Source organism: Phalacrocorax carbo, chromosome 3 (assembly GCF_963921805.1).
Source record: "Phalacrocorax carbo chromosome 3, bPhaCar2.1, whole genome shotgun sequence".
NCBI lineage: Eukaryota > Metazoa > Chordata > Aves > Suliformes > Phalacrocoracidae > Phalacrocorax > Phalacrocorax carbo.
The window spans coordinates 70,902,260-70,925,734 of NC_087515.1; the positions used below are offsets into that span (position 1 = coordinate 70,902,260).

At 39.9% G+C, this 23,475-nt stretch overlaps 1 protein-coding gene across 3 annotated transcripts in view; it reads right to left on the reverse strand.

Moving 5' to 3' along the window:
* The window catches only part of TPD52L1 (TPD52 like 1), a 59,347-nt gene that overhangs the window by 15,775 nt on the left and 20,097 nt on the right, over window positions 1-23,475 (reverse strand). For all 3 annotated transcript variants that reach the window (XM_064447362.1, XM_064447361.1, XM_064447360.1), the window contains exons 2-4: window positions 23,010-23,125; window positions 15,698-15,846; window positions 2,819-2,920 (exon numbers count right to left, since the gene is read on the reverse strand). In XM_064447362.1, the coding sequence (XP_064303432.1) occupies window positions 2,819-2,920; window positions 15,698-15,846; window positions 23,010-23,125 (367 nt within the window). The remainder of the gene's footprint in view (window positions 1-2,818; window positions 2,921-15,697; window positions 15,847-23,009; window positions 23,126-23,475) is intronic.

Consider the following 23,475-nt stretch of genomic DNA (forward strand, 5'->3'; position numbering starts at 1 on the left):
GAAATCAGTTTCAAGTGTCTGCGCTGAATGAAAGCAGAACAGGGATTTGCATCTGGATGCCATTGGTGGCTATCAGCCTTAATGCCTAACCAAGATAATTTAGCCAGAGTCTGATGTGTGTTTAAATCAGCATTATGGGAGGGGGCAGTGATAATCCGCATATTAGATCACTGAAATAAAATTATTTGGATTAGCAAAAAAGCAAGCAAACAATGAAACAAAGGACGCATGTCCCTTTACAGTTTAGTCCCCCAAATGTGGCTGGCACTGCAGTGGGGGAGGGAAAGATTTTTACAGCCAGGTCATTTAAGTGATAAGATTTACAGTGTGACCCCACACAGAACTGCACCTGCCCAAGTTAAGCCAAGACCTCAGGCTGGCTTTGTTTCTGAGGGAAGCATACCGACCATTACGCCAGATTTAGGATGTTCAGCAGCTGCAGAAGGCCCAAGTCATGCCATGAGTTATGTAACTATGGGATACTCTCCCAAGAAACTCTCCTAACTGAGAACTTAACTGAAACCAGTAAGCACCCACAAAAAATGGCAGAGCTGGTAGTTCATATTTTCCTGAAGAACTCCCAACCAGTTTCAAGGTAATCATTTCAATCAGAGAAAGCTACTAGAAACAACCTTCTCAATCAAAATGTTTATGGACTTAGCCTCTGCTTTGAGCCCTTGGCTAAAGGGCTAATGGGATAAATACCACCCATCTGCTTTCCAAGCGCTAGTCAGAAGCATGATCATCATGGGGGTGGGGGTTGATACTGATTGGTAAGACAAAGGAATTTGGTAACAGTGATTAATTAAGGGAAATGTTAAAGGAAAAACATGCTCTATTACAGTGAAGACATTTCTGCCTTTGCAGTTAATCTCACACACTACGCAAAGCACAGGCAACAGGACCTGAGAAGTACTGAACTGTCAGTGTCATCCTTCCCTCTCTGATCAAGAGCCAGCGTTCAAGGTATTTGCACACAAACTCTTTGTCACTGCTGTAGGATCTCAAGCATGGAAGCAACAACAGGACCTGTTCACTGAGCAGTGGGCTTGTCTTTGTTACAGGAGAAAAAGTTGGGAAAGAACAGAAAATGAAACAGAGGATGTGTCGGTGCCACATGCAGCACACACGTCTCATGCACTTCTCAAAAATGCAGAATGCAACTATGAATGCAGGGAAGGCAGTAAGAATAAGCAAAGGAGGAAAAGGCTTGTGAAAGCAACTCATGCAACTGTAGTCTCAGCCTGAAAAAGCACTAAGTTAAGTGAAATACAATAAAACCACAGGAAATCATGAGTGACATGAAGGACGGCAGAAGGACTACACTCACTGTTCCTCATAATGGAAGAGCAGGGAGACTCAGAATAGGGAAAGATTGAACAAACAAATAAACCATGCACTTCTTTACCACATTACTATCTATTCATCTGGGGAGACGTGAGGTGTTATGAATGTCAAAGGCTCATACAAGTTAAAATAAATTTAAAAAAAAAATCATGAAGAAAAACCTTTCAAAGACTTTTAAATGAAAGCTCAAATCTCTGTTTTAGAAAGTTTTCAGCTTTCAGATTGCTGAATGCTAAAAAAAATGTACTAGGAAAATGTAACTGCATGCCTCCTTATTCCTATGGATGTTTAACTGTATCGAGTCAAATAATTCTTGGTTTATGTTCATACCCTGGTTGCAAGTCACTCACTAGATTTCCATTTTAAACTGCAATATGGAAAAAGACATTTTAAAGCAGATCATACAGTGATGAAGATTTTTGTTGTTTAGTTTCACCTAGAAAAACAGTAGTACTTCTGCAGAGGGTTTATTAAGCTGTATGTAAAAGGTAGGGATAAAGGAGGGACTCTAAAGATTTCTTAAGATTCAGATTGAAAGTAAAAAAGTGGAAAAAAAAGTTTTAGCTGCCAACAACTATGCTTCAGCCATTTGCAGCACAAAAACCCCACCATATATATTTGTAATACTGTTAAATGGATTCACACAGATCTTAGGATACGGTTACCTCTTAGATTGCAAAATGACCCAAAAATGAGTACATACCAATACCTCTAATACATGAGACCCTAATTCTGCAGCTCAAACAAGACATTGTAGAGTTGCCCTTGCCCATTTATTTCATCACAAAAAATCAACTCCCTAAAACACCTGAGAAGAAGTTTCGTAATCCTGCTACCAGGGTGAAAACTGAAGTGCTGGTTTACAATGTACAATTTCTTCATTTATGCCCTTATTCTGAGGAACTTTAAGACCAACACTTTTAAACATACATCAACATACAAAGCCTGACATTTAAGTTGCATTTAAGTGACAGTTCTCCTGACCTCAACTCCTGTTACTTTCATCATACCTATTTTCATACATAAAACTGCAGAACTTTGCCTGTGTACATCTTGACAAAGCTGATAAAAAATAGCCTGAATTCTTTTTTTTTATTATTTATCTTTGCACAAGCAGCTCCAAGGCAGGCTTGTTTTCTTCAAATGAATTTGGTCTCCAGAATCCATGTATGAACAAAATCGGGTTAACACAGATCTAACAGCATTTTTGTTCCATTTTACTTGTACCTTTCCTTAAGCTTACAAAGTTCTTCCAAAAGGATTTCAAATTGCACTTTTATTTTTAACCAGGACTCAAATAAGATTATCTTCATTCATCGCTATCCCTTCTTTTTGGTAGAAACCGTGACTGTTATAAAATACTCTGACTAGAAAATACTTGAACCTTTAAAACACTAATGTAGAAGGAAAAGAAGACGATTTATACTTTTTGTCCTCAAAATAAGACCAGAGAAGCAGCAGATCCCTATACCTCATATCTCCGAACTTCTTGCTGATAGCAGTTCCTACATTGCTGATAGCTGCTGTTGCTTTTTGTCCTGCATGGCTCAGGGTCTCATGTGTTTTCTTGTAACTGGAAACAAAAAACAGAACAGAAATAGTGATAAATATTAAAAAAGAGAGGCTGAAATTCCGTGAAATTAATTCCCTTTTCCCTTATTTCCACATCTTAAACTCCTATCTGCTGAAACATTAAGAAACATAACTACTGTAGCACAAAAATTACAGAGATGCCCACTTCTGCACAGCTTCCTAAACACAGTTTAATCCTAATGTGAGCAAAATGCCCTCCAGAGCAATCCTTTGCTGTGTCTCTCCCCCTTGCAGATAACATCCCCTGAGTGGGTCAGCACAAGCTGTTTAGAAGTAGAATGCAGTGATTTTTTGAATACCCGTTTGATACCTTTTCAGTACATTTACATCAAATAAGCATTCTCACTGCTGACACCAACTTGGGTAGCAAAATCTGCTGTCTAAAGCATAGAAAAGAATCAGGACATATATCTCTGCTCTTTCACACATATACCTATTGGGTTCATTTAAAAGATGCACTTCAAAATGATGTGTTGATATTTCACATTAGACAAATCAAATCTGTTTCCATATTCTACAATTTTACTTCTTTAATTTCTTTAAAGGAAGGTTTTGGGAGAGGCAGAGAAAGGTGTAAAAATCTAGACAGCGAATGCATATTCTGAATAGAACTGAATCCTTTTAGAAGTCACTCATTTCATGTATAGCATGCACATTCAAACACAGAATCATCTTAATTTACTGATCTGAAACGTATGCTCTGACCCACACAGACCCTTCAGCAGAGTCAAGTTGCATTCTCAGAGTAATCAATAAGCTTTTCTGCACAGATGCTTTTTTGCTGAGCAAACTAACTCTGAGCATGGCAGAGGCTTCCTTCCAAGTAAATTATCTGATACTCCCAGTGACGCAGACAAGCTCAGAATTAGGAGTACTGACCTAGTAACAAAAGGAGAGCGCACTATAATCAGTCTTGTATCCTGTGGTGTGTGTTGGCACACAAGAATTGAAGAAAAGATCATGAAAGATTCAGAAATACGATTCCACTGGTTCTACTTCTCCTTTGAACAAAATCTGTAAGATTGCAAATGTGTACCAAAATACACTGGAGATTAACAAAAAAATTCCACTGCCTAATTCCTGAAACAGAATATTTTCTTCTTCCTTTTAGGTATATGAAAGCAATATAAATTTGTGGAGGCAGGAGGGGAAATAAGAGAAGATTAACATTTGCAATACAGCACATCACATTTTGTGTCTGGTCCTAGCAGTACCTACTGCTGAAAGTCTTCTGTTGAGGACTGTGTTTTACAAATCACAAGGTAGAAGGCAGCTGCCGAGTAATGCTCGATTCTTTCAGTCAACAGTCTATCAGCAATTAATTTTTCCCAACACAAATACGTTGATTTTACATTCCTAAGCCACAAAATATCTTACGTAGTACTGACCTAACAAGTTCTGAAACTGCCCGGTGAAATGGCTCGCCCTATGCAGGTGCTTTGTCCCTGTTTTCACTGACTAGCAGGCAGCCTACAGGGAGCAACTTAGACCAGGATACCCAATATCTAGAAAACTGGAGTCTTCTAGGAAATATGTAACTGTATATACCTGTATCCTAAGAAATATATCAAGAATAAGCCGAATCAATCACATGCACCATATTGAATGACAACAAGGGCTAAAACATTGCAACAGTGATAGAAGGAGCACAAATTACAATTAGAAAGGTAGGAGCACTGGTTATGCCTGATTTATTTCTTCTGGCAGACTACAAGGATGACCAAAAAGATTTTTTTCCCTGCGCCTTGGACATAGCAAGATTGCAATGCTCTTACTTCACTGAGGCCTGTGTGCATATGTGTTTTTATATATGTAGGCATTTCTTAAGATGTACAAGTCTTTATACATTTTCCTAACAGAGAAGTTTCCTAAACCACTCAGCACAAGTAGAATTTTGCTGATGACAAAATGAAGTCCACAGCTTAATTTCCAGGCCTAAAAGGTCCTTGGTAGCAGAACCTATTTATGTACAGGTTGACCATACCTAGTAAAATACTTTGCAGATAGCCTTCTGAACTAATTTTTTTTAAAAAAGGTACATTGGAGTTCATTTTTTTCACAGGCCTATTTAGCCGTATGAAAAAAACATCTCCATATCTTACTTTTCTGCTGCAGGTTCTTCACACTTCATAAAACTGTTAAGAGAAGAGTCCCAAATGCCCCACACAGCAGACAGACTGAACTTTAATTGAGAAATATCAGAGTCCCGTACATATTTCTGAACATTACATTGGTCGGAAGGCACTTTCTGGGAATTGGCTGAAATGACACTAATTTTGGCATTCCAACTAATACTGTGTTTTCTCTGTAAATCCCATAAACCCAACATCCTCCCCAGTATCTCCACTAGCAAGGAAGACATGGAGACTGCATTTACGTCCCTAATGTTTTTGACATTACATAACAGTGTAAATCCAGCTAAGACTGTTACACAACTGGTCTTTTTTCAGCACCAACTTCAGCAAAAATGACCTTTGACATGAACCTCCCCCCCGGCAATGCTGAAGAAGAGCTTTAAGGAACAAAAAAAACCCAGCAAAGGTAAAAATGCAGTGTTAACATGCAACACCTGTCAGCAGAGACAAGAAACAGTAGTTTGCACCTCAGTAGAACTCACTGGTAGCTTAAAAATCAAGCTCCCCACCTCTGTCTCTCCAGCATTATATATATCACTATGCCTTCTTCATAAATAATCATTCCACGGAGCACTTGTGGTAGTTAGTTGTGTTTTGTATTGCTATACAGCACAGTATTTTGGCTCAGATGTTTTTATCATCATAGTTATGCCATATTTACAGCATTCATTTGACACCTTGCCAAACACTCTGGTAACAATGATCTCCAACATATCCTCTCTGACTTCTGGGAATCTTCTCAATTGTATGTAGCATCAATAATCTCAGCCAGCAATTTTCATATCCTCGTGTAACACACACCAGTTTACAGTTTCATTTTAATGCACTGAACAGCTTACATAATTTTCAGAAACCTTTAAGAGCAGAAATAAAGTTGGATATTCCAGGTAAGACCTACTAACATTTATTCATTGGAAAAAGTGCCGTACGTATGCCTTAAGCCCTCCTAACACCACCAACTGCTCCAACATGCGAAGTCATCTACAAAAGCTGTACACACTCATCCTTTGAGCAGCCACACTGCTGGCAATCGTTCAGCAAGTACTGACCACCCGGCTCATCAGGACAGGTGACAGCATCTCAACAGGCAGTCAGCCATCAGCTGAAATAAGGTCAGTGACCCTAAACCTTAAGGCAGAAATGATCCAGCAGAAACCAACTCAAGAGAATTTAGGACACAGAGATTCAAGAAATACTACTTTCAATCCAACACACAGCATTAATTTTTACACAAATACATCATTAGGCTCTACGCCTTTCTTATACTAATAAAGAAGTCACCATTTCCTCCCTGAGTTTAACAACATTATGCCAGATGCTCAGTAGCATGAGGAAAAGTAGAAATAGGCTACTTGATTTATGCAGTTAGAGTAGAAATGCCTTCTCTGGTTTTGTGGCTTCTAAACATACTCCATAGCACAGAGAGTTGCTGGTAGTGGCTAACAAGGATCATATTCCATGATTGTCACTTAGCACTAGTAAATTAGTAAATATTTATAACGTATTTCACAGACAAGAAAGATTAAACAAACATGGTATCTGAACTGCTGTCACAACTGTAAACTTGTAAATAAAACTCACCAGCGTAATTTTGAACATGACATTCACCTAAGAATTTCTTCCATCATCTCCCAATTATAATTTGGTTTTGAAAATAGGGTATTTCTTTAACAAAAATCAATTGTGTATAAAACTGAGTATTAGAGGTTATCATAAAATATGCTGATATTGCAGTTATATTCTGATAATACGCTCAATACATTTAAAAGAAGCTTTAAAGATAACTCACACCTCCAGTACTGTAACATACTAATTACGCAAAGTAGACTTGCAGCATATTTTGACTGCATCTTCACCTGACAGTTTCATATACTGCATTTAGGTTGTACTATCATATGGTAACCAGGTCTTACTAGCTGATTTTTATAGCCAGTGAAAGCAAATGAAAGAAGACACTGTTTCATAAAATGCAATGAAATAGTTGCTTCATATAGAGTAGAGCCAGGCAGCAGACATATAGAAAGGTCAGAGAACTAGATGTTTAAATGACCAATGTCATCTGCAGGATAAGACAGGATAATCATACTGCATGCTATTTGATCTCATCTCAACTCAGCACAGAATTGCCCTTCACATAGCAGAGTTAAATCTAACCTTCCTTCATAGATACAGTACATGCACTGCTGACAGAAGTGGGCTACAAATATAATATTCTATATAATATTTTGCATGGCAAGCTACACATTCAACCTACTGCAGTAAATTATAAAGAATTTAAATTCAGCTTCTGTAAAATTAGTACATCTGCTAATTAGTACACCTTCATTCATCACTGTGCCTCTCCGTCAATGCTTGCTGGCAAAATTAATCCATTTGAGAAACCCTTTTCTGTGGTAAAGCTTACATAAGATGCAACAAAATGCAAACAATTAACAACAAAACCATACAGTACAGCAGAGCCTGGTAGCACAAGCCATGCCCTACGGAGCTCGTTTCTTTTTAGTTTTCAAACCATTAGTCAGCTTAAGACTGATGTTTCTGGAATCAATGTAAAGCATCTGGATCTCTGAGAAACTCTCAGCTAGAAAACTATTTTTCTGTCAATATTCTGTGAAAAACAGGGCTCAGCGTTAACTAAATTACGCTAATGCTCAAATGAAATAAATGCATATATGAATGACAGATAACATGTACATGAAACATACTCTAAGAGCATTCGTATTGCCATTTTGCCCATAAATGAACTCTAAGGTCTTGTGGGGTTGGGTATTTTTATTTTTTAGTGCTTACCTGAAATTCATTCCAACTTCAGAAACAAACAACAACAGATGTACTTTTTTTAGATATTCTTCCCTTCGCCAGATATGTTAAGAATCAATTGAAACTGTGCTGGCACTTGGAAGGGTACATACGCCTACATCAGTCAAAGGAAGTATGCCCCAGGTAGTTCCTCTCCTACAGAGAGAGGAAGGGCAGAGCCGAGGGAACCGAACCTCTGCAGGCCCCAGGGCACCTGCCTGCAGCCAGAAACCTGCGCGCAGCACACGGGAGACGCCTGTTCAGTAGGCTGGAGAGAGTCACGGGCCAGGAAAGCTGCCAGACAAAGGTGGCAAATATTCTGTGCTGCCCTGCGCTGTAATCTTCAAAACCTTGGGAAAAATTGGGGATCCAGTTGTGTAAGGCACTATCTGTGCAATGCAGCACAGAATAGGGGAAAAACAAGCAGTTGTGGAACAGTTTATCTCCAGGTAGAAAAGGCACAATATGTTGCCTTAAGCACAGATGAGCTTAAGACATTCCAGGCTGAAACTTCACAGTTCATCACACCTTAAACTATGCCAGTAACACTGCCTGTGGGCTCCATACTGGATGCTAGATCAACAAAATTACATAGGTTAAACATTACCCAGCCTCCGTTTTCCCTTCTTCCCTTTCCTTTCTCCCCTTCCTCTCTTTCCTTTCTTCCTTCTCCTCCCTTTCTTCTTTCCTTTTCTTTCCTTTCTTTTCCTTTCCTCCCTCCACTTCCTTTCTTTCTCTCTCTTTCCTTTTGCTTCATTTCTGTTCTTCCTTTTCCTTCCATTTCTCCCTTTCCTCTTTCCTTTTTCCTTTCCCCGTCCCCTTTCTGAATACTTTTAATCCTGCTCATTTCAGAGATTCCAGTTTACACTCAGTCCTTGCCTCCCCTCCTTACAGTTAGATATACATACAGATATCTATAATATATATGTACCTATTTTCTGGTGCACAACCATAATTACAGTGGGTTCTTCCCTCAGAAACTAACACTATGTTCGCTGATCTGGAACAGACCACCTGACATTGCTGGGGAATTTCCATTAGCTGAAGCTTCTGGTGTAAACAAGCAGACGCACATCTTTTAGAAAAGTGACAACAAGAACAGGCTAAGTTAACTTCTCAAAGTCCTTTCTCCAACTTTATTTTCCATTACTCCACCCTTCCGAGTTCAAGGCCAGAGATGCATGTGGAAAAGTGGCAAAAAAAATTGTCTTTGAAGAAGGCATGAACGTTGCCTGATCTGACCCAAAAGGCACAGTCAGTGGAAACGAGAGGCTCCCTTTACTCCCATATAGCACAGGCTCACACAGAGGTAACATGCTTGCTAAAGCCCACCTGCCTATTTCTTCACTTACACAACTGCTGCATTTACTTGCAAATTTACAGAAGAAAATGTCAAAAGGTGATTACACATTGCAATGAACAGAAACACCCACATTTCTTTTACTACCACTCATAACAAGTATGTGTGTGGGAACACGGTATACTGAATTCCTGAAAGTCACAGTAGGGCTGTGGTTGTCCACAAATTATATCTGACTTCCCGAGAAAATTCTGAACTTCTGGAGCACATTACTATATATTTAAAGTTACACTAATGAAGACTGCAGGTAGCATAGATTGTAAGTCCATCCAGCACAACTATTACTTTCTATTTTCTCATCACCTCGCAGAAATTTGAATTACAAAACATTAAGTTCCTACTATTTGTGGAAACCCATGCAATTGCCGTCAGGCTCCCTATCCGCAGAACTAAACTTGCTCACATAGTTTTCAACTAGTAGTCAGTGAAGAGAGCCTTATTCTGTCTCTGGAGGGAAAGGCCAAATCCATGTTGAATGCTCTTGTCCCAAATCTCAGCTAAGTATTACATGTAAGAGCAGAGCAATATTGAAACCTTCCTAGTAAGGCTTCAAAAGACAGCCACCGCCTGAGAAAGCCCCAGGCACTGCCTAGGAGACGAGCTGTTCAGAGCTTGCACTTACACTTCTCTTGATTCTGGCCTCTAATTCATGAGATCTTTCTTTTCTAAAACAAGTGACAATTTTTTTTTTCTGTGAGAGCAAAAGATGAAAAGTAATTTTGAAAACATAGCTCTGCAGTTCCTATCCTAGATGGCAGTTTTGCATGGGTCCACTTTCTACCACACTAAAAGCTTCCCAGTCCCCTGGTTGGAATCACTAAGTAGAAGGGCTCTCAGACATTTCACTACTACAGCCCGAAAGGAGAGAATGGGTTTTCTTTAAATTTTCAGCTATTCTAATAATTTATTGGCTACAGCAGAACTGCTGCTTACAGCACTCTGAACATCTAGAGTCTTGGGTTGGGGTTTTTTGGGGGGTGGGGGGTTGGGGGGGGAGGGTGGGGGGAGTGGGTAGTAGCAAACCCAACCATTTTCATCTCTGTAGAAGTTACCTCTGTGGTTATATTAACATTCCATCCATGGGTTGAAAAGTTACCCATTTAAAACAGAAGAGGCTTATGCCTTCTGACAGTTGCTAACATTTCTAGAGTGACACAGAAGCTTCTGGAAACTATAGGCTTAAGTGAGGTTATTGGTGGGTAATTTTATAGATACAACTGCTCCTTAGAAACTCAATAGTACCAAAGTATTTCTGGAGAGGACAACGCTAACAACCTACTGTTTTTTTTTTCCAGAGAAGTACAGAAGAGCACCAAATTAAAAGCTGAGGAACAGACAAAGCTGAGTATGGTTACAACATATATGCTTAGCATAGGCCAAGGTATCTTGTGGATCTATATCCTTAGTGCTTCATGTGAGGGACTGGCGAGGAGGATAAATTAACACTTATAACCTTCTCTCTATATAAGGCAATGCAATTTTTGTAATTGTATTGAAGAATACTGTTAGTTGGGACCTTGACTGTCTGAAGAAAATGGGGCAACAGGAATCTCATGAAGTTCAACAAAGGGAAATGCAGAGTCCTGCAGTTTGGGATGAATAACCCCATGCATCAGTGGAGGCTGGGGACCAACCAGCTGGAAAGCAGACTTGCAGAAAAAGACTTGGGGTCCTGGTAGACAAGTTGAATGTGAGCCAGCAACGTGCCCTCACAGCAAAGGTGGCTAAGAGTATCCTGGCCTGCATTAGGAAGAGTGATAACAGGTCAAGGGAGGTGATCCTTCCCCCCTAGCCAGTCCTGGTTAAGCCCACATGGGAAGTGCTGGGTCCTGTTCTGTGCTCTCCAGTGCAAAGCAGACACGGACATACTCGAGCAAGTCCAGCAAAGGGCTGTAAAGATGGCTTAAGGGATTAGAGCATCTGCCATATGAGGAGAGGCTGAGAAAGCTGGGACTGGTCAGCCTAGAGAAGAGAAGGCTCATGGCAGGATCTCATCAATGTGTATAAATAACCTGATAAAAGGGAGTAGAGAAGATAGATACCACTGAGAAGAGTTTGCCTTTAAGTGCAGGAGGAAATGGGCACAAATTGAATGCAAGAAATATGTAAACAAAAGAAAAAGGTTTTTCACAGTAAGGGTAACTGACCACTGGAACAGGTTGCCCAGGGAGGCTGTAGAGTCTCCATCCTTGGAGATACTCAAAACATGACTGGACAGAGTCCTGAGCCCCCTGCTTTAGCTGACCCTGCTCTGAAAGGGGGAGTTGGACTAGGCAGCCTCCTGACATTGCTCCCAACCTCAACTATTCTGTGATTCTGTATAAAACCAGGTCAATCTATACAGAAGCTATCTTCTTACCTTAATGCACTATGCAGTGAAAACCTGAAGCACGGTAGGCTAGAGAGCGCTGTGGGAACTTTATTGAAGCACCACCCATCAAAGAGCTTTAACTAAGTAAATGTACTGCATTCAGGTTACATAAAACCTTTCCTTTGTAGTGAAACGTTAATTAGAACAGCTCAATTATGGCCTTTGTAAATATCCCTGTAAAGACGTTTTTAATGATTTCTTAAGCTAAAATAAATAACCTCACTATCTGCCAACATTACCCTGCTTCTAGCTTCTAAATAAGAATGTATTATGTTTAAAATGTAAGTTAGAAAACTGCATTGCTAGAAGCTATCTGAATATCCACCCACCTCTATTCACTGGAAACCTGATCTTTAAAAAGGTGTGTGGGGGAAGTCATTCCAGTTGCCTTACCTTGCCTTGCCAAGATGCCTTACCACCATGAAAGCAAATTAAACTTGAGGCAATCATTTGCTCTCTAGTTACTGATATCCTCTATAGCAGAACCCCCTGCCTTCCCCAAAACTCAGAGAGTACACTAAAAATCAGTGCACTGAAGAACAGCAGAGGAAATGAACAAGGAACTTGAAAAATACATTATCATTCTGGTTATAATAAGTGAACGACTTCCAGGTTTATTTCATACAAGGCTGAAAAATGCAAACATCACAGGTTTTATTTAGAGGAAAACAAAGCTGATTTGGTGCAAAAAAAAGCAGCACATTACTGTTGCAAATGTAGTGTCTTACTAGAGGTAGTTAGAATTGCTTTGGCATACCTTAAAGCATGAATTAACGACAAGGAAACAGACATTGTACAGAACTGTATGTTGAGCCTGGCAGAATCTTCATTGTATCGAGGATATCAGCCCATTGACCTCCAGTTCTAGCTTTCCTCAGTATGAAAAGTAGACTGAAAACGAGACTTTTTTTTTCTTTTTAATCCTAACAATCCTTTAATGACAATTTCTGACACGTACATGTCAAGCATGCTAACTCTTTAAACCACCCGTGGCCAACCATGTAAAATGTAAATGCCTAAACAGTCAGAATCTCAAGTTTAAATTCAGTCATTCCAGGTGGCATTCATCCTGCGAGTTAGGTCATGAGTCTTAACTAGTTGTTCAGACACGCTTTACTTTCTGAGAGAAGTCCACCCTTCTGCCTCTAAGTCCACTTTAACCCTAAGAATGCACCTCTAAATGGAGACCTTAAAAAGATTATCAACAATAAGAGGACAAAAATTTAGTGCTTAATTCTTTCTCTGTGGCTTTGAAAAGTTCCCTATTAAAGAAAAGCAGTTTTAACTTCCAGAAAAGCACAGCAGTTACAAAACCCAGCAAGACGGAATGAAAGCAAAATTTGCCTCCTTAAAAACAGGTGTTTTTAAGATTTAAAATGACTAATCGTGGATTTAGAAGCCTAAAGTACAGACACGTAAATATTTTGAACTTTTATTTTTTAAAACAGGATTTTCGTCCTTAAGAAATCAGAGAATCTTAGTGAGTAATGCCATCCCATTGCTATTTTGGTGCAGCAACAATGAATCACCTTATTACTTAACACATCCATTCTGAAGAATGCTGGACTACCATGATTTGTACTGGCATGTGCATCAGCCAGAATTATATAGCGGTTGGACAGTGGACATCAGGACTTTCAAAGGCACAAATGGATTCCTGCTGCTCAGTTCCACATAACTACTTATGGACACTCATCGCCTAATGGCTTGTTGTTGTTGAAACTCTGACCATGACCAATCTTAAAAAAAAAAAAGTAGCAGCTACCATAGTGATAAAGTCTCCTAAGCCTCTCTGTCCTTGTGGAAAATGTCAACATCGTGAAGGGAAAATGAAAAGCTGTCTTGGAATTTGCTACCAAATTTCAAGTAAAAATAAAAGTTTTTGTTTCAAAATTTTGCTAGTGTCTCCTAGTAACTCTAATTCAGGTGCCTTGTGCCTCTCTTCTCTTCTAAAGGTCAGTGTCTCTAGACTATGCTCTCCTAGCATATGCCAGACATCCTCATAGAGCCAGCAAGGGTGCCCCTGTTAATGACATGCCTCGAAACACAGGGCCTAGCTGAGAAATTGTCCAAAAGTTAGACAGTAGACATACACACTATGTTTCCTATTAAGGGGTTTATGTCTTATTTGATTTTTAATTAAAACACAAAGAATGATTATAATAATGTAAAAAAGTACTTCCTAACATATTTTTTCCAAGTCTTTGTCAGGGCCTTGAGTGCACAAAGAGGCACTGCAAACTCTTCCCCACTGCTCCCACAGGTTTGGCCACCTGAGCTCAAGGCCAGCTGTCACACTGCACAACTGATAACCTTGGGTAAGACTGCGGTGACAGAGCTGGGAGCAGCCTTGTTAGAGTCTTCCCTGCATCACTTGGGAGCTACACTAAAGCTTAGGCTGTATTTAAGCCCTTGGTCCTTGCCTGAGATATGTTACTGGTGTCTGTATCTGTGCAGGTATGTCACTGATTCTGACCCACAGATTTGACTGCCTGGCTTGACCTTGGACCTAGCTCCTCACTGCAGACTCACCTGGAGATCTGACCTCCTCACTTAACCCTGTTTACTGTCACTGGACCTGCTCTGCTCTCTTTGTTTAGGTACTGTGGGATTGCTCCTTCATGGGTGATGCCACTGCCTTGCCTGCTTTGCTGTTGACTCCCAGCTCAGCTTTGTTGTAGAGGAGCTCACTCTTGCTTCTCCCCAAAAATGTCAAATTCAGTTGTCAACTTAAAAAAAAAAAAATCAAATAATTTTTCAGACGGCACTTGATGAAAGGTGGGTGGTTCCTTCTACCAATGTTGCTATTAATTCAGCCCAAAAAGTCTTAGAGGAATATGGTATGTTCATATGTGTAAGGGTAAAGATCAGTATGAAGCTGAGACCAGTCCCTCAGTAATTATCATGGCCTTCCTAGAGCTTTGGAATTCATAGTTTTATTCACCATCTCACTCAGTGATGCTCCACCAGAGATACGGAGGAAAAAAAAGTACCTGACGCTTACAGGTAACAATACCTATCCTGGGTTTGAACATTTTTTTTTTGTGGCAGGTTCAGGATAGGTTTTACCACTATGTCCGTATGTATATTTTTAACTTCTTCCTTATGTGAGGTGAAAGGCTTGCACCAGCAGTTCTTGGCAGCAAGCTGCAGCTCAAATAGCCTCCCTTCCCTGCTTCCTTATCCAATAACTGGTGCATTTTTAAAAAGCACCCTCCTGGAAAGCAGCAACTGACTTAGACTACAGAGTTCCACTGCATAATTGATCTGGTTTTTAAAAAAAAAAAAAAAATCAAGTTAAAATAATTTCAACCACAGCAGTGGAGTAACAGTTGTTCACATTTCTGCACTACCTTTCACCCTGGGAACCCAAAGCTGCTTATACATTACACAAGGTGAGTTTCACTGAACACTTGTGAAGTAGTTACCCGTTCTACACAGTGGTAAACAAAGGCTGTGAGAGACTTCAGGGACTTGCCTGAGAACACACTGCTGGAAAAAAACAAAAAACCCAACGTATGTAGGATTTACGATAACCTCAAAGATGGTACAGTTACTCCAACACTTTTTTTTGGGTTTTGTGGTTTGTTTTTTTTCCTCTTTTGGATAACCAAAACCAGGAATTACACAGAGTCACACCCCAAACAATCCTGCCACTATTCTTTATAATTCAGATGATGGTACTTTTTTTTTTTTAATAGCTGCTAATGTTTGGGTAATTTTTATTATTATTATTATTTACATAGATTCTTTTGGAAGTTGAAAAATAGAATACATTGAGATTAAAAAAGGTCCCTTCTCTCCTCAGTAAGGACTCTGTAGGAATGTGTTATGGGACACGAAGATACCTTCTGAGTGCCACAACAGTTTTACTTGCTGTGATTTTGCAAGACACAGTAGCAAAGCATGTTGCTACTGTGGAAGGGTTTTTTCCAGGTCTCCTTGCTCCAAGAAGCTTGACATGTTTGTCCCTGCTATCTATTCCCCCTGGCAAGTTTCAATTGCTGAATTTCACACCAAGGATCATCAAGACAGTACCCCCAACACGCTACACAACATAAAAGAATGAGTTTGTGCAAGGTCTGTACTCACGCAGAAGTGGTCTGCATATCATGCCAGCTTTTGCTGAAGTTCTGCTTCAGCTCATTCATCAGACTTATGCCAAGCTTTTGTTTAATTTCAACCAGGTGCTTTTCTTTGGCTGCTAGCACTTGCCGCAAAGTTGAAATTTCATCCTCTAGCTGAGAGACACAAAGAGGGAGGAGGAAGGAGAAAGATGTTAGCCTGTTCTCACAGAATGATAAACACATACGATATTAAGAGATTAAATAGTTCTCACATAAACTTGCATTTTCTGTAGGTGACTAGAGAGACAGAAAGATTCAAGTGCTTGAGGAGATCACAAAGACATGTCCAGAACAGAGCTGACACTACATTAAATGAATGTCTCAAACTATGCCACCTATGTGCACCATCATACACACACATCTGATAAGAGAGAATTCTCCAGGAAGGGACTATTGAGCGACTTCACCAAGATCTGCCTTAGAGCATTAGCAGCCTCAAACATCAGCTCTCCATTCACTGGTAAAATGGGAATGGGCAGAACAGAAGACTGGATAATTCAGGCAGATATCTCTCTCTGAATCCATGGGCTTAACTTCATATTTGAAGTTTTTTTTAGTCTTCCACTCATGAAAAAATAAAATTGATGAAAATTCTTAGGAACAGGTTAAAAAAAAATTGCATGATAATACATGACTTGAGAGTATCATAAAGTTACGTCCTTGTCACATGAGTTTTATCTATATATTTTAGGCCCTACATATTTCAAAATAGTAAATTAAAAATTTCTAGCAGATGGACTGTTAATATGAGTGAACAGGTCCTACCCAAAGGATAGAATAATTCAGAAAATACAGCAGATTAGTCTTTTCAGAGCTCCTAGTCATTAAGCAAACTGTGCTAAGTGGTAAAGACATCATTCAGCCCAGGCAGAGGGATACAATTCTCGCTGCAGTAGACGTTATTTCAAACATTTAAACCAAGCCAGTGTTTCAGCAAGGCAGGGACCAGAACACTTGACTGAAATGAGGGACCACTGAATCAGCCTGCCACTGGCTCGGGATCCTCCCCCTTGGGCAGCACACCCGCAAGCAGGGTTTGCATTCTTCATCCCAAGCCTCCTAACTCACACAAGCAGCGCTCAAAGTACTGAAGCTAACAAGGGCAAGTGACACCACAGCAGCTGCCTTTCACTTCAGGTTTAGAAGTTCCCTTACCAACTGTGTTCCTTCCTCCATATGTTAATAAGATAACATATGGTAATGTGTCTGATTACCATATGTTAAGTTCCCTGGAACCACAGTCTCCTTGTGATTTAACTCCACAGGCTGCAGGGAATGAGACAAGCACCAACAGAATGAGTTGCTGACCTCCAGGGCTACATTTAGGATGTCAATACCAGCATTATTTTTACACACTCTTGCATTCTACTTCCCTGTAAAACTGGCTTCGTGCTCATTGTTCTTGAAAAGTCTCACCCTTGAAACCCCCAGCTATCAGTTTCCCTTTTGTCACTATCTGCTATCTAAATTACTCAAGCAGCTCAGGAATTAAGCGGCAAGACTATGAACACAAGGCAAAATCATGACTTCAGTGAAGCAGATACCAGTATTCACCGATGCCTGTGATACTGACACTTCACCGGTAGAATACGTAAGAATTCATCATTGCTTTATTCCTTCCCATGTCCTTTTTGCTGCACTATATTCCTAACCTGCAAATGAAGCACTGTCAAGAGGCAGCGCGAGTTTATCTTCCGAGAGGATAACTGGTTAAATGCTTACAGAAAGAAGAAATCACAAACGCCAGCATTCCTCAGACAGCAGTTCAGAGCTCCCTTTAGTTATTTCCCACCCACCGCAAACCCCTTATTGCACAGGTCTGCCTGAGTAACACTGCTAAAGAACTTAACTTAAAACCATACCAGCATGCTTACATGTACTTAAACATTAATGCTCTCCATATCGGCTAGCACTAGGCTGATCATTAGGTACCTGGACATGTAAACATTCCAGGGCTCCTATTAAAATTACTTTCCATCTGTTCCATTGAATAGACACCTAAAGCTGTAAAGCCCCGAACAAGCATTAACCATGTGCCCAATGGCATAATTATGAACATTTTTGACTGTACTAAACAATTATTTTGCTTTAGAGATCAGAGTCTAGTTTTGATTTGACAAAATCCTCCTCAAGTTCCATCATTTTAAAATAATGGAAGATACAAAGCCTCCCTCAAGTGCTCAGCTGTCAGTGACAGAAGACTCTCTGAAACCTGTGACTGACTAATAATATGGAAGGACAGTAAAGTCCAGGTAAGTTCGGCACACAAACACAAAAAAGTATTTTCTCTTGTTTTGCCTTTTTTTATTATTTTAGGGAAAACTGTATGTTTTAGAGGGTTGAAGGTCCTTTTAAGATCGTGGGATGCCTGAAAAAAAACCCCACCCCAGTATTTCTCTAACATATAACCTTTTTAATTTTTTCCAGTAGACACTCGCAAAACACTTCATAAAAAACATACCAGAAAGTACTTATTCAGTGAAATGAAGCATTTCGGACAAACTACTATTAATAAAAAATTATGTCAGTTGGCATTATCTATATTCTGAGATACACACGGTACTATATAAAATGTGGAGGTGGAAAGATTCAGCTATTGGTTGGAACAATACTGCTGAATAGGTCAAATAGTAAGCTGAATAGTAAATTGAGTATTTAGTATGCTTGTTTTAAAGATCAAGACAGTAAGTGATCAAAATATTAAGGGGCCCCAACAGAAAACAGAAGCCATCATAGATAAATGTGTACTTCTAAGTCAGATTAACCATCCTTTTTCCCTACCATTACACCACCCGAACGTGTAGAACCCTGGCCTGGCTGTCTGCACAGCCCGCCTCGCTGGGGGAGCTGAACCAGGTAAAAGCCATCACAGAAACAACAAGGGCTATTTTTAGCTGGATCAGTTCCCAGATCCAGTGCGGAGAGGTGTGCAAGTACCTGCGTGGGCACAGCACAAGGGGCAGGAACAAGTGGCTGGAGTTGGAGAAGAGGGGAAGGCAGTGATCAATTAAAGCAGCAGGAGCACTACACCCATCGAGGCTGTGGTCTGCTATATGTACCACTACTGAAAGGAAGGCAGACAGGGCTGCTTAGGAGTAAGAAGTATCTGAGGGACAGGCTTTGTCAGGTATTGTTTTAAAGAAATAAAAAGCAAGTTATGCAACCAACACCAGCAGTGTGATAACATGCTGACAGAAACTTCAGAATGAGCTTGCAACTACAGCAAAGCCATCAAAGAAACCAAGGCCATGGTCCCCTGACATGGAGGTCTTGGAGCCAGTGCTGTCCGAATGAACTCCCACCAGCCCTGTGAGCTGGTACGCCTGTCTTCAGCTGCACCACCACAATCCACCCTTGCACAGCTGCGTCACACCAGCTCACAGCACAGCACCTCCTAGTCATGCTGCCAAAGCCAGCCGGGAGGCACGCAGGTGAACATAGTAGGGGTAGAAAGTTTGAAAGGGCAGTGCCACAAAACCTCTCACGTTGTGGAACCACGGCTCAGAAACACCCTGGGTCCTCAGGGCAGGCTCACTTCACCACCACAGGTACCGCTGTGGCAGCCAGCCTGCAGCATGCATCTGCCTGCCTGTGCTAGAATTGAGCATCAACTCTCTGCATAGCTATATCCTGTAAGAAAAGCTGGAAAACACGTAACAGACAAAAAATGTAATAAGGAAAGATCAACTCTATCACTAGCGGGAAGAGCAGCTACGATGGGGTACTTGATAACAGAAGGAAGTTCACTTTGTGAGGAAGAAAATAATCTTTTCCTCATTTCACTGGCTTTCAGGAAAAAAAAAACCAAAATCAAACCACAAGACTGCATCTTCTGTATACCGTTCTTTCACATACTCCATTTTATGTCAGAAGATACAAAGAAAGTTACAGGCAACATACAGAAAAACTGTGTCTCAATGAAGCCAATCCAGGGGACTCTTAAATTTTGATTAGCTATTCTATTTAGTAAGCTAGTGATTATTATTGGATTATTACCCCTTTTCAAAATTCTGAGTATTCTAACATGTATACTAAAACACATAAAGTATTTGTAAGGAAATGTGAGCACCTTACTATGGTAGCCTTTTAAAGAAAGTAATTGTAACTGTGAACAGAATAACATAGCACAAAAAATAACAGGTACTTCACATCTGCACCAAATCATATAGCTCAACTTTTATACCTCCAGGCTGAGTACTTGTTGATTCATCAGTTTTTCCTTCGGTGAACAGCACCCAGAGACATCAGGGAAAATTAGCCATAACTCTGCAGGAAAAGGTACTCACATCTTTCCTCAAACTGGGAATAAACATGCAGTAACACACATAGCTGAACTTAGAACCTGTGCATCAGCTAGAAAGCTTGTAGATCAAACCAGGTAGCTGCTTTTGTGAAGGTATGGGCGCGGGGGAGACAGCAAGGAGTAAATGACTAGTTTGATGAGCATAATGGAAGGACAACTGACAGCAGTGAGCAAGATAGCTCAAAACCTCAGCCCCCGTCATGTACCATGCTCCTCACACCAAGGGAGGAGGAGGGGAAAAAAGAAAAAAATCCAACAAAATCTGTTCTGCTAACAAGCTTCTGGCCTTACATAAAGTTTTCAGGCTACAATTTTCTGCTATTATTCTGTAGCGTCAGACTGACCTCTGTTAATTCAAATTACTGTTCTAAGTTCCTGTAAGAGTTACTCATTTTACTTGCATTGTAGAAATTCCAAGGATCGATTAGAGTCAGAGCCCTGCTGTTAGCCAGACCACAAATACAAGAACAGAGTTAGTCCATGCTCTGAAAAGCTTCCAGTACAAAGAGACTACTAGCAGGGCAATAGGAAAAGAGTATAAAAGAAACCTGTCAAAAAACAGTAGTACTAGTTCCCCTCCTAATGTCAGGAGGGAAGGAGGAAGAGGAAGACGACAGAGAATATAAACAGCAGATACACAACAGAGATGGAACATATTTTTTTCTGTTTAAATACATGCACAACAGGTGCTCACAACAGCTCCCCATTATATCAGCTAGTAAGTGATTGCAGCACTAAGGAAGACTTGAACCTTTCAGAACAATGAGAAGAAAGGTGCTTGTTCCTACAGGCTCAAACAGGTATTACCTAACACATAAGGATGTGGAAGAAAACAAACCTACCACCGGTGGAGCAGAGGGAGCTGGAAAATAAAGACTAACAGCTTTTCAAAAGGAAACATTAGCGAATTCCCACAGAGGTTTCTCTCTGAAGGAGTCAAGGTCTTACATGTGTTTTACAGTCTTTTCTAAGAATCATAAGCCTTATTTAAGTTTAGACTTTGTTCACTCTAAATTCAAGTTTTCCAAACCTTTCTTAGCATAATTATCAGTTTTATTTTGTTTCTAAGCATAAGCTGTATGCCAGTAAACTGCTGCAAGCAATTCAGAAAATAATTTCTAGGTCAACTAAGCTCGTAATAGTTGAAAGGCAATCTTGCACTTTTGTGTTCATACATGAATTAAAGCACTTCTACCATGAGCCACTGAGAACTCTCTGCTCCCGCAGGAATTGGCAAGCAGGAAGGATGCCCAGAAACTCTTCAGAGAGACATATCATTCTCAGATGGCTGCAAGTTCTTTTTTTTTTTTCCCTTGTTGCCATCTGCCTCTTAAGTCCCTTTCACCAGAAAAAAAGAGAAGAGAATCACAGAATGGCTGAGCTTGGAAGGGTTTTCTGGAGCTCATAATGTCCAAGCCCCTGCCCAAGCAGGGCCACCTAGAGCCAGTTGCCCAGGACTGTGCCCAAACAGCTTTTTGAATATCTCCAAGGATGGAGACTCCACAACCTCTCTGGGCAACCTGCACCAGTGCTCATTCACACTCACAGTAAAAACGTGTTTGCTGATGTTCAGAGGGAACCTCCTGTGTTTCACTGAGTGCCCGCTGCCTTGGTCCTGACGAAAAGCCAATAACGAACATCCCGACTCATATCTCATTGCTACGTGGTAAATCAAACATGTAAAGTTTCAGCTTCCTTCTTATTTACAGATGTGACCAGATCAGCAAAGAAGTAAAAATTAACTAGCAACTCAGAAACACAAGGCTTGATAAAACATTAAAGCAAAAAACCCAATTGTTTGGACTTTGTTTCACTAGAAAATCCTAAATCAGCACTGAAGGTAAATGACCTGAGAGTCATTAAGAATGTGACTTATTAGAGTATTTAATATTACAACTTAAAATTAATTTAAATATTTCTGTTGTATAAAAGACAGGGATCAATCCCTGCAAAAGAGCTGTCCTCTGGATGCACCCATTCTGTGTGTAATAGCAGCAAATGCTTCACAGAGCACTACAGAACAATTATGAAAGAATGTTTTTTCCCTAGCCAGTTTACATTTTGAGGGTATATGCTCACAGTCCCAAGTTTTGTGTTTCCTGCTATTCAAATGGGTTATGTCATTCTTGCTATGTGAAGTTTCCAACCTACTGTCTTAAAAAAATTCATTGTTTCAATTAAGACAAAAACAATACCCCCTCTTCATACAGCTGTGACTTCTATTATTTCTTTCATACTTAAAATAAGAAAACCCTCACTGTTTCCCATTCCCTCATTTTCCATTTTGGAATTTCACTTCTGGTTTTGTGGTATTCAGCAGCAGTAATTAAAACTGAATCCACCCTCACATTGTAGACCAAATCTAGACAATCTCTTTAATCTTTGTAGTAAAAAGACCACATGGGTCACACCTTTTTCATCCCAACTACTTGTTATTAAGTATTATTTTTAAACATCTTCATGGTGGCATCTCCTGAAGTTCTTTAATTAAGCAAAGAACAAATGCAAACCAAAAATATAACCCTCTCTAAACACATCAGTGCCAAAGGAAACAAAAACATGGTGAAATTACTGTGCTTATCATCATCAGTCTCCTCTGTAACCATCATCATTAGCTTTTCCTCTGAGCACCACATAAAGCACCTTATCCATCAGGTGTCACAACCACTGTAACAATACCAGAGATCTAATAAGAACACCTTTCATTCTTTATAAAGGAAAGTTTATTTATAAAGGCACGTCTTGCCTAAAATGGTAAGGTATGTTTAACTTTCTCTCTACAGTTATTGAGGAGAAGATATTTTATCTTCAAAAACTATCTAAGGAAATTAATAGCTTCACATTATTGTAGCCTAGAATAATTTTATTAAAAAGGAAGAATATACCTTTATGATGTGTACTTCATCCTACAATTAATATCTTCCAGTTTAAGGAAGGAGAAACAGTAACACTCACAGAAATTCAAAATCATTACCTTGGCTAGCTCAATCTTTAACTCTTCTTTTTCTTCTTCAGAAATCATATTGGTGAAATCAACATCAGTGACCACATCTTCATCTGCTTCACTGAAAGACTGGGTTTCCAGCAGGCCTTAAAGTAAAGAGTTAAAAGGTCAAGACAACTATTAACAATTATTTCAGGTATGACACTGACCTCCCCCTAAAATCTAAGAATGAAATAATATTCATATACTGGGGGGGGGGGGGAAGAAATCAAAGAAAAGCAAAACAACCTTCTCCTGCAAAAGGTCATTTCGATTCTGCTCCTCTTTGCTTCTGAAAAGCTATTGGAAATTTCAGATGGTAATGTCTGCACAGAAGCAATGTAATATGTGAAAGCACCACTCATTCCCAGAAAGCAATCACCTTGGACCCCACTAGTCCCTGACGAGGCACTTCCTTGCTTTTAACAATACAGAAGACAAGGAAAAAGGAAAGCTT